General features: G+C 40.7%; 1 protein-coding gene across 1 annotated transcript in view; it reads left to right on the top strand.

Annotated features, from left to right (window-relative positions):
* Positions 1 to 12,438, top strand: part of LOC128660601 (succinate dehydrogenase [ubiquinone] flavoprotein subunit B, mitochondrial) — a 412,312-nt gene that overhangs the window by 318,661 nt on the left and 81,213 nt on the right. Inside the window, exon 13 of the mRNA XM_053714527.1 lies at positions 2,019 to 2,149. Within this exon, the coding sequence (XP_053570502.1) occupies positions 2,019 to 2,149 (131 nt within the window). The remainder of the gene's footprint in view (positions 1 to 2,018; positions 2,150 to 12,438) is intronic.

Genomic DNA, 12,438 nt, shown 5'->3' with positions numbered 1-12,438 from the left:
TCTCTCTCAGGTAGCTATTTAGTGAGACCACCAGGGGGCACAAAATTGCGTCCAACCACTGGGATAAATGCTCCAATAGTGGACCAATACCGCTCACTATCAGACGACCCTTCACCTCCCTTAAGGATTTATGCACCTTAGGAAGGTGATGGAAAATGGGCACTACTGGGTTAGGCACATACAGAAAATCTGCTGTCTCCTAATCAATAAAACCTTTATCTCTGGCATCATCTAAGAGCTGTGATAGCTTTCTTTGGAAACTCTTAGTGGGGTCAGAATTTTATAGTTATGAACATCCTCATGCTGACGTCTAGATTCCTGGATGTAGGTATCCCTGTTCAAAACTACAACTGATCCCCCCTTATCCGAAGATTTTATCACTATATCCTTACAATGTTTCAAATCTTTCAATGCTTTTCTCTCCAAAAAACTCAAATTAGATGGATTACCTTCACTTGAAATACGTGAGTGCAGGGATTTCAGATCACTTTCAACCCTTCTATAGAAGGTTTCCAAAATAGTACCCCAACTTTGTATGGGGTAAAAGGTAGAGGTAAGGAAATAAGTAGTGAGTTCCTCACTTCTAAGTCAAGCTATGACTACGGCTCTTCAGCTGAAACGCGTAAGCTTATCCTATACAGCTGTTTTTTGATCTTTTTGTTTTTAACATTGCTGGTGTGATTATGGACTTTTAATTACCTTTGCCTGGATATAATAAAAGCTACGTTTTATATATTTGGATATAGCTCTGCCTCTTTTCTCTATTTTTTGGTATTCTGTCCAGCACAGAGCAAATATCCACCCTTGCTGACTTCCTTAAAAGAGGTTTTGAGCCCACCTTAATGCTACGGACTGAAGCCGTTTAGGCTTTCTAACTTGCACATCATAGTGCTCTCTGCTGCAACGGATTGGCTAGTACAGTGCACACCCCCAACACGTCCACTTCTTGGCGATTTAGTGGAGGACAGCCCGGAGCTATCCCGGTTGCATCTACGGCAGAGCAGTCTCGCTCTGGCTGCATCGGATCAGCACTGGAACTTCCGGTACAACCCATATGCCCACGACTTGGTGAACAGCAGGAGGATTACCGGGATACCACGGGGTGATTCCTTTCCAGCAGTGGTTACTTACCGCCACTCACCGTAGGTATGCCTACACTCCAGTATTGAAAGGAAGTGTTTGGAAGCGGTGTAAGTACCGAACCTCAGACCGAAGTATCTGTATTGTTATCTGCTGGTGGAGAGATTCATCAGGTGAGAGATTGACCCAGAGAGGCATAGAGGGGTTTTGAAGTAAGCATGATTATATGATTGGATGTCGCTTTTCAGCCTAAATATATACGTATACATATATGCCCCTAACCTGAGGTCTCAATACCACCAGTGATTTTGTTATTTCTACCACAAAGCATAAGTTGTGTGGGCTCCTCTCTTGAATGTAATGATTTTTATTATTGCTATTTTTGAGTAGCAACCCTTCAGTTTAAGTTGTATCTGAAGGATTTCCCAGACTCAATATTCTCTCTGAACTGTTCCTTTTTATGAAGGGCCAGACAGAAACGCAATTCCTGAAACCCCACCTTTTTAGCATAACATCGTTTAAAGGGACATACAACCCATTTTTTTTCTTTCATGATTCAGATGGAACATACAATGTTAATCAACTTTCCAATTTACTTCCAATTTTCTGTTTTCTTATAATCTTTTGTTGAAAAGCAGGAAGGTAAGTTCAGGTGTGTGCACGTGTCTGCAGCTCTATATAGAAGCAGTTTTGCAACAATGTTATACATTAGCAAGGACACTAGATGGCAGCACTATTTCCTGTCATGTAGTGCCCCAAACGTGCTTAATAACTATCTAGATATCTCTTCAACAAAGAATAACATAAGAACAAAGCAAATTTGATAATTGAAGTAATGCACCATCTCTGGTTAGAAACTAAAAAGTGTGCACATAAGGTGCAAACTGATAGCCCTCCCAAAAATAATAGCACTGTCTGTGTTTTGTTTTATCTTTTAGGTATTGTTTGGAACACAGACTTGGTGGAGACACTGGAGTTACAAAACCTGATGCTATGCTCCCTCCATACTGTTTATTCTGCTGAAGCACGGAAGGAAAGCCGTGGAGCTCATGCCCGAGAAGACTACAAGGTTTGAAGAAAATTAGCTTTAGTTCTTTTTTGTTCCGTTGTATAGTTATTTATAGATATTTAGTGTTATAGATATTTAATGTTGATTTTAAAATAGATAATGTATTAGGTATCAATTTTCTTCTTGCTAAATTCACTTTGAATAAATTCACTGCTTTAAATAAGATTATATTCTTCTATTACTTTGCAAATCAGAAATGTTATCATGGAAAACAATCTATCTATAATTGTAGTTTCTAAAAATTTAAAATTGGTTTGGATATGTAAATGTACTCCACAGTAAATGATTTAACTAACGCCTGCTTGATTGTGATTGGCCTATCAATATTTTTTTACTTTAACGTTCTGTTTTCCTTACATTTTTTTATTTTGTAATTTTAAAATAGCCTAACAATGCCAGATCATATAAAATGTTTCCATCAGTCCTGCTCTGTCAGTAATCATGACTATGCATTGTACTGTTGGAGCTCAGACTTTGCTTGACAGTGTGAGAGAAAGTTTTTTGAGACATGTATAGGCAGAAAAAGCAGAGGTGCTCAGAGAAACTTAAAGGGACATAAAACAGTATGAACTAACATGTTTCTAAATATATAATGCAGCCAAAGCTTACCTGCAAAAGGGTTTCTATTTTAACTCTCATTAACCCCTTTAATTCAAGCATAGTTTTGTATGCATCAAGCTCCCCCTGTACATTTACATATATAGAAGGTGCTATCCAGTCCATAGCTTCTTCAGAATGCACACATGCACGGTAGGGGGCTTAGTCACATGGCACCTGACTAAAGCAATGCACAGTATAATGCTGAAGCTTTCACAAAGCATATGACATTATCCTTATGGAAACGAGTAAGCCTTTTGGCAACAAACAATAGCAGTACCTGCTGTACCTCCTCAACCCCCCCCCCCTTGTTTGCATAAGTAACACTTTGTTATATGATAGTAAAAAGGTTTAGACTAGGACACTGATAAGGAGTGAAGCAGGCTTCACTTGGGAACACTGAAGTTTAAGTAATTTTAAAATTTTATTAAAGTACTTCTAAGCTTTTTTTTTCACACACTGTTTTACCTCAGTTGACCCTTTTATTATATGCACATAACTCAAAATGTTTTATGCCACTTTAATCAGTAAGATAAAAGTGCAGAGATGGTGATGGGGAAGTCAAGATACCAAGGGTCCAATTCTCTAATGCTCTCATGGCTTGTGAGATTCTATATTTTGCCAGTACTATGAAACCCCTGTTCTTATTCTATAAAGGCATTTTTTACCTTGAAATCAGTGTGTCTGGCAGAAAATTAAAAAATTGTTTTGCAAAAACTGTAGTGGGGTGATAAAGAAAGGAGTAAAAAGCATAAAAAAAGGAATTTGGAAATAATTGTGCTTTATACAAAAAATCATAACCACCATAAAAAGGGTGGGTCTCATGGACTCTTGCCAATATGAAAGAAATTAACTTATCAGGTAAGTTCTCTCATAAATTATGTTTTCTTTCATGTAATTGGCAAGAGTCCATGAGCTAGTGACATATGGGATAGTAATATCCAAGATGTGGAACTCCGCAGAAGAGTCACTAGAGAGGGAGGGATTAAAATAATAACAGCCATTTTCCGCTGAAAAAATTAATCCACAACCCAAAATATAAGTTTATTCTCATAAATGAAAAGAAAAAAACTTAAACATAAGCAGAGGAATCAAACTGAAACAGCTGCCTGAAAAACTTTTCTACCAAAAAGTGCTTCTGAGGAAGCAAATATATCAAAACAGTAGAATTTAGTAAATGTTTGCAAAGAAGACCAAGTTGCTGCTTTGCAAATCTGATCAACTGAAGCTTCATTCTTAAAAGCCCACAAAGTGGAGACTGATCTAGTAGAATGAGCAGTAATTCTCTGAGGCGGGGGAGCCTTCTGACCTTTCCTAGAACCAGAAAAGACAACAAATAGACTAGAAGTCTTTCTGAAATCTTTAGTAGCTTCAACATAATATTTCAAAGCTCTTACAACATCCAAAGAATGTAAGGATCTCTCCAAAGAATTCTTAGGATTAGGACACAGAGAAGGAACAACAATTTCTCTATTAATGTTGTTAGAATTCACAACTTTAGGTAGAAATTTAAATGAAATCCGCAAAACTTCCTTATCGTGATGGAAAATCAGAAAAGGAGATTCACAAGAAAGAGCAGATAATTCTGAAACTCTTCTCATAGAAGAGATTGCCAAAAGGAAAAACACTTTCCAAGAAAGTAGTTTAATGTCCAAAGAATGCATAGGCTCAAACGGAGGAGCCTGTAAAGCCTTCAAAACCAAATTAAGACTCCAAGGAGGAGAGATTGATTTAATGACAGGCTTGATACGGACCAAAGCCTGTACAAAACAGTGAATATCAGGAAGCTTAGCAATCTTTCTGTGAAATAAAACAGAAAGAGCAGAGATTTGTCCCTTCAAGGAACTTGCAGACAAACATTTATCCAAACAATCCTGAAGAAACTGTAAAATTCTAGGAATTCTAAAAGAATGCCAGGAGAATTTATGAGAAGAACACCATGAAATATGTCTACCAAACTCGATAATAAACCTTCCTAGAAACAGATTTACGAGTCTGTAACATAGTATTAATCACTGAGTCAGAGAAACCTCTATGACTAAGCACTAAGCGTTCAATTTCCATACCTTCAAATTTAATGATTTGAGATCCTGATGGAAAAACGGACCTTTAGACAGAAGGTCTGGTCTTAAAGGAAGTGGCCAATTTTGGCAACTGGACATCCGAACATGATCCGCATACTAAAACCTGTGAGGCCATGCTGGAGCTACCAGTAACACAAACGATTGTTCCATGATGATCTTAGAAATCACTCTTGGAAGATGATCTAGAGGCGGGAAGATATAAGCAGGTTGGTAACACCAAAGAACTGCTAACGCATCCACTGGCCTCTATTTAACAAGGTCTGACGGACATGATCCTACAGTGCGGATCAGGTCCGCCAGACTTCGCTGAATACAGAGAGCAATATGCTCTCCATATTCAGCATTGCACCAGCAGCTCACAAGAGCTGCTGGTGCAATGCCGCCCCCTGCAGACTCGCGGCCAATGGGCCGCCAGCAGGGGGTGTCAATCAACCCGATCGTACTCAGAGCTTGATAGATAGGCCCCACTGTCTCCGCCTGAGGATCCCTGGACCTGGACAGGTACCTGGAAAGTTTCTTGTTTAGATGGGAAGCCATCAGATCTATTTCTGGAAGACCCCACATCTGAACAATCTGAAAAAACACATATGGATGGAGCAACCACTCCCCCGGATGTAAAGTCTGACAGCTGAGATAATCCGCTTCCCAATTGTCTACACCTGAGATATGAACTGCAGAAATTAGACAGGAGCTGGATTCCGCCCAAGAAAGTATCCAAGATACTTCTTTCATAGCTTGGGGACTGTGAGTCCCACCCTGATGATTGACATATGCCACAGTTGTGATATTGTCTGTCTGAAAACAAATGAACGGTTCTCTCTTCAACAGAGGCCAAACCTGAAGAGCCCTGAAAATATCACAGAGTTCTAAAATATTGATTGGTAACCTCGCCTCTTGAGATTTCCAAACCCCTTGTGCTGTCAGAAATCCCCAGACAGATCCCCAACCTGAAATACTTGCATCTGTTGTGATGACAGTACAGGTTGGACGAACAAAAGAGGCCCCTTGAACTATACAATGATGATCTAACCACCAAGTCAGAGAGAGTCGAACATTGGGATTTAAGGATATTAATTGTGATATCTTTGTATAATCCCTGCACCATTGATTCAGCATACAAAGCTAGAGAGGTCTCATATGAAAACGAGCAAAGGGGATCGCGTCCGATGCTGCAGTCATGAGACCTAAAACTTCCATGCACAAAGCTACTGAAGGGAATGATTGAGACTGAAGGTTCAGACTAGCTGAAACCAATTTTAATCGTCTCTTGTCTGTTAGAGACAGAGTTATGGACACTGAATCTATCTGGAAACCTAAAAAGGTGACCCTTGTCTGAGGAATCAAGGAACTTTTTGGTAAATTGATCCTCCAACCATGTCAACACTAGTTGATTCGTGTGAGATTCTGCAGAATGTAAAGACTGAGCTAGTACCAAGATATCGTCCAAATAAGGAAACACCGCAATACCCTGTTCTCTGATTACAGAGAGTAGGGCACCGAGAACCTTTGAAAAGATTCTTGGAGCTGTCGCTAGGCCAAATGGAAGACAGACAAATTGGTAATGTTTGTCTAGAAAAGAGAATCTCAGGAACTGATAGTGGTCTGGATGAATTGGAATATGAAGTTATGCATCCTGTAAGTCTATCGTGGACATATAATGACCTTGCTGAACAAAAGACAGAATAGTCCTTATAGTCACCATTTTGAAAGTTGGCACTCTTACAAAACGATTCAAAATTTTCAGATCCAGAACTGGCCTGAATGAATTTTCTTTCTTTGGAACAATGAATAGATTTGAATAAAACCCCAGACCCTGTTCCTGGTATGATTACCCCTGAAAGCTCCAGGTCTGAAACACACTTCAGAAAAGCCTGAGCCTTTACTGGATTTGCTGGGATGCGTGAGAGAAAAAAAATCTGCCCAAATACTTTGAAAGAATCTTAATTTGCCCCCTACCAGCTGAGCTGGAATGAGGGCCGCACCTTCATGCAGACTTGGGGGCTGGCTTTGGTTTCTTAAACAGCTTGGATTTATTCCAACTTGAAGAAGGTTTCCAATTTGAACCAGATTCTTTGGGGGAAGGATTGGGTTTCTGTTCCTTATTTTGTCGAAAGGAACGAAAACGTTTAGAAGCTTTAGATTTACCCTTAGGTCTTTTATCCTGAGGGAAGAAAACTCCCTTCCCCCAGTGACAGTTGAAATAATCGAATCCAACTGAGAACCAAATAAATTATTACCTTGGAAAGAAATAGATAGTAATCTAGATTGAGATACCATGTCAGCATTCCAATATTTGAGCCACAAAGCTCTTCTAGATAAAATAGCTAAAGACATAGATTTAACATCAATTTTGATGATATCAAAAATGGCATCACAGATAAAATGATTAGCATGTTGAAGCAAGCGAACAATGCTAGACAAATCAGGATCTGTTTCCTGTTGCATTAAACGTTCCAACCAAAAAGTTGATGCAGCTGCAACATCAGCCATAGAAATGGCAGGCCTGAGAAGATAGCCAGAATATAAATAAGCTTTCCTTAGATAAGATTCAAGTTTCCTATCTAAAGTGTCCTTAAAGGAAATACTATCTTCCATAGGAATAGTAGTACGTTTGGAAAGAGTAGAAATAGCCCCATCAACTCTGGGGATCTTTCCCCAAAACTCTAAACTAACTACTGAGAAAGGATACAATATTTTAAACCTTGAAGAAGGGATAAAAGAAGTACCAGGCCTACTCCATTCCTTAGAAATCATACCAGAAATACCATCAGGAACTGGAAAAACCTCTGGAGTAACCACAGGAGGTTTATAAATAGAGTTTAAACGTTTACTAGTTTTAGTATCCAGAGGACTAGTTTCCTCAATATCCAACGTAATCAACACCTCCTTTTTTTTTTTTTTTTATTGAATAAGAAAAAGGCATTGCATAAAAAGAAAATACATGTGGATGGTATAACATTGTATATCAAGGACTGTAAACATGGATATATTTGCCTGGGATAATTGCCCAGGGTTCGACTATGTAATGTCCAAAACTCAAAACCAAAATGGGATTTTGACATTTATACATTTTGTTAATACATTGGGTTATTAAGTAAACTGTAAAAGTAAATGCTAAGTGGAACAAAGATCTAGTAGTAAACATAGGCTGTTGACAAGAGTAACCTGAAAGGAGATAGGGGTGATTAGGGGGGAGGAAAAAAAAGGGGGGCGGAGGGGTTAAGGGAAGGGGGGGGAAGCAGACAAGCTATGTATAGGGAAACTCGTTTCAAGCCAAGATACCCTAAACTTATGTGTTCGAAGGTTTTAAAGTTTATCTAGCTGTTTCCATATTTCCCATATCTGCAAATATAGGAGTGGTTTATTATGTTGAGTGAAAATTGGGTCTTCCATAAGTTCTAGGTAGGTCATTATTTTAACTATTTTGCACCAGGTAGGTTCCAAAGTCTGGCTGTTGACACCTTAGCTGCCATGAGTAAGTATGTACTAAGGAGGTCAGTCGGGGTTGAGGAAGTCTTAATGTCCAAATGAAATAGAATGGTTTGCGGGGTGGTCCCTAGTAGGGGATCTAATTTCATACATTTGTGTGACATCTCAGTCCAGAAAGGCCCACCAGCCCGCATCCTCTCCAACACAATGGGGAATTTAGGGGGGAAATTTTGAAAAGCCTGAGAGGTGTGAGATGCCACTGTGTGCAGACTTTGATATATAATTCTAGTACGGTGATACAATGAAGGGCCTGCCTGGTAAGCGCGGCGGCTCTGGACCACTTGCTCTGCTCCGCGTGGAAGTGAAGGGCTCTCTCCCAGGCCATAATGTAGACTGATTTGTAGAAGGTAGGGGGGTTCAGCAGATCCCTATAGGAAATCGATATTTGCTAACCAACAGTTTCTCCCAGTTGTTAGGTTCGCGCAGCGGCTGATCAAGAAAACCCCACGATCTCAGGAGACTGCAAAGTCTCCAGAATTCAAACCGCAAGAGTTGCGGCGGGTTGTAGATACAATAGAACTGTAATGTCGTAATGAAGTGCCCGTTAGGAAACAGGTCGGCTATGCAATTTATACCAGAGTCTTGCCATAGAGTCGGATGAGGGTCCTTAAGAGCTGCGAGAAGGCCTGCAAGAGAATGAATGGGAGAAGGATGAGGAGCAATATGTGGTAGCGAGCGGATTCTATCCCACAAGCGAAGAGCATGTAAAATAATGATGTTTTGGATCTTGAAAGAGGATCTTGTTTGGGTAGCCATGTAAGATCCAGTAACATGAGTGATCTTCCATTTACTATTACAGGATTCCGTGTTCCAAGAGAGAATATGAGCTAGCCTTGAAACTTTGTGATAAAGGAGCGGCTGTTGCATTATTCTCGTGGCTGTTCTGGGGTGTTTGTTCCTCCAAATATATCTATTACAAACTAGCTGAAATTTACCTATGAGGGATTTAGGTTCCGGAATAGGAAGTGAGAGAAAAAGGTACATTAGTTTGGGGAGTAGTACCATTTTGAACGCTGCTATGCGTCCCATCCAGGAGATGCAAGGAACACTCCATTTGTCAGCGCTTTTTTGGAAATGTTGTAGAAGAGGGTAGAAATTGGACTCAATAATAGTAGAAGTTTGACAGGAAAGGAATACTCCTTGGTGCTTGAGCCTTTGTTGAGACCAATTAAATGCATATGTTCTCTTAAGTTCTGCGAGTTCTCTATCTGGTACATTAATGACATAAGCGTTAGTTTTGTTAACATTGAGTTTGTAAAAGCTAATTTGGCCAAAATGGTGCAGTAAGTTAAAGAGGGCGGGAAGGGAATGGGAAGGATTCCCTAAGAATATAGTAAAATCATCTGCAAATAGTGACATTTTTTGCGTCGTTTCTGCAATCTCTACCCCTTGGATATTCGGATTACTCCTAATTCCCTCAGCAAGTGGTTCCATAATAAGAGTAAATAACAGTGGAGACAGGGGGCACCCCTGCCTTGTTCCATTCATGATGGGGAAGATGGGGGAATGGAATCCTAGACCCCTCACAGAAGCCGAGGGAGTGGAATATAATGCTTTAACGCGTGAGTAAAAATACGGAGGGAAACCAAATTTGCTCAGGACTTCGAATAGATAGGCCCAGTTTACCTGATTGAAGGCCTTTTCGTGCTAGGGTTGTACAAGGGAGGCCCAGCCTTTTAGCTTCAAAATAAATGTTGAGAATTCACTGGGTGTTATCCGGTCCTTCTCTGCCAGGGGGCGATTCAATTTGTATTGCCTGAGGAAACGACTAGCTTATACGGTCGAGAAACGCGCTGCAGTGACAAGAATAAAAGCACTTTTTAACCATAACCTTTTCGGAAGTTGTCGTATGCTTCTATTTCCCAATGGGAGCCAAATAAGGTACATTGTAGCACCAAGTTCACATCCACGAAGTGGCCAACATCGGAGTACGGCTGAGACCAACACAGTGAAATCCAGGACGCAGCTGACTAACGAGTCGGATCAGTGTGCTAACCACTGTTAAGTGTTAGTCCGCCTGCTGGGACCGGTCAGAGTATGGTGCAACACCATCTGGTAAGCCTTTTCAATTTTGCACAACAACTGGATTTTTAAGAACAGCTTACACTATGAGGCGCCCTCTCTCTTTTTTCTGATTGTACAAGGGAGGCCCAGCCTTTTAGCTTCAAAATAAATGTTGAGAATTTGCCGGGTGTTATCCGGTCCTTCTCTGCAAGGGGTGAAACCTACTTGGTCCCAATCGATTAACGAAGGAAGAACTTGGTTTAGTCTAGAGGCCATTTGGCTAGGATCTTCATATCTGTATTGATTAAAGAGATAGGACGTAAGTGTTCACATGCGTTAGGGGCTTTACCCGGTTTTGGAATTGTTACTATAACAGCCTCTAGCAGCTCAGATGGGAGAGAGCCAGTTTGTCTGGCAAGCGAAAGAACTCTAGTAATCAGAGGGGAGAGTTGTGGGAGGAATGTTTTATAGAAAAGAGCACTGTACCCATCTGGGCCTGGGGCTTTATGGGACTTCAGAGTTTTAATGGCTGAGACCACCTCTTCTACACAAAAGGGAGAATCGAGTAAGTCTTTCTGGGCGTCAGATAAAGCTGGCAGGGAAAGTGAGTCTAGGAATTCCTGTATGTGATGTATGGATGGAATAGGGGAGTCTGGAGAGTTTTTTAAATTATACAAGGAGGAATAATAGTTGGCAAAAGACTTACCTATATCCGCCGGTAGGCGAACTATTCCGATTAGCGTTTTTATATATGGGATACGGGCTTCCGCAGTCCGTTGCCTAAGTTTGTTAGCTAATAGCCGGTCCGCTTTGTTCCCTTTAGCATAAAAGGTTTGCTTAAATTGACAAATCTGCGCTTGATACCTTTTAGATTCCAGCTCCTCTATTTTTTGCTTTAATTACTTCTATTTGCGATAATACTTGGGGATCTAGCGATGCCACGTGAGAAGAGGTTAGGTCACGAAGGGTTAGATGAAGTTGAGCTAGGGTCCCTCCCAGTTGTTTCCTATGCTCCACTTTTAGTTTGATAAATAACCCCCTAACATATGCCTTGAGGGTACCCCATAGGCAAAAGTCATCAACTGACCCATCGTCATTTATCTCTAAAAACTTGGCAATTTCTTTCTGTGTATGCATAACACGTTCTGGGGATGTGAGATGATATTTTGGTAACTTCCCAGAGGGTCTGGAGGACATGCAATTTGGGGCCCTCATGGACATCTGAACCGGGGAGTGGTCCGACCATGTGCAGTTAGGCATGTGTACAGACTGAGTGTGATCTAATAGTCGGGGTTCACAAAAGATGTAATCAATTCTGGTATAGGTGTTATGGACTGCAGAGTAGTAGAAATAATCCCTAGAGGAGGGGTGGTGGGATCGCCAGGTGTCGAATAAATTATACTGGGCAATGAGATTAGCGAATTGTTTGGTGGTTCTGGAAGTTTGGGGGTCACACGGTTTGAGCTTTGGTGAGCGGCTGTCTAGGGTCGTGTCCAGGACCATATTGAAGTCACCTGCTAAAAGTAGGTTTTGAGTCTTGTGGGTGGCTAGTAGTGTTAGAAATTTTCTGAGTGCTTGAATTTGTCCAGAGTTTGGTCCATAATAACTAGCTAAGGTGTATGGGACGTCATCTAACTTACAGTTTTTAGAATTAGATATCTACTCCGGGGGTCTTTGGTTTCTAGCTTTTCAAATAGTATGGCCTTGTGAATCAATATTGCAACGCCTCTCGATTTCCCTGGGAAAGATGCTGTCTCTACTACCGGATAGTTTTTGTAATTCAAGGGGATGTGTGTGCCTTCCGCCCAATGAGTCTCTTGTAGAAATACAACCTTAGACTTAGCTTGGGCGAGGTAGCTCATAAGCCTGCTTCTTTTGTTTGGCGTGTTAAGCCCTCTAACATTGTGGGAGGTACATATTAGAGACATAGTTGCGGTAAATTGCCTGTCTTATGGCGAGGAGGGAGAGGAGAAGAAGAAAAAAAAATAAAGGGAGGGAAGAAGAAGGGCAATAGGGCGGATTTGGGAGAGGGAAGTGTTACCCTTATAACTCAATTGACACTATATAAGGTCCCAATAGGATATTTCCAAGCAAATGCGGTATTGCCAAGAGAAA

Source organism: Bombina bombina, chromosome 5 (genome assembly GCF_027579735.1).
Source record: "Bombina bombina isolate aBomBom1 chromosome 5, aBomBom1.pri, whole genome shotgun sequence".
Classification (NCBI taxonomy): Eukaryota; Metazoa; Chordata; class Amphibia; order Anura; family Bombinatoridae; genus Bombina; species Bombina bombina.
The sequence above is the reverse complement of the archived record's forward strand: the minus strand, read 5'-3'. Positions and strand labels throughout refer to the sequence as shown.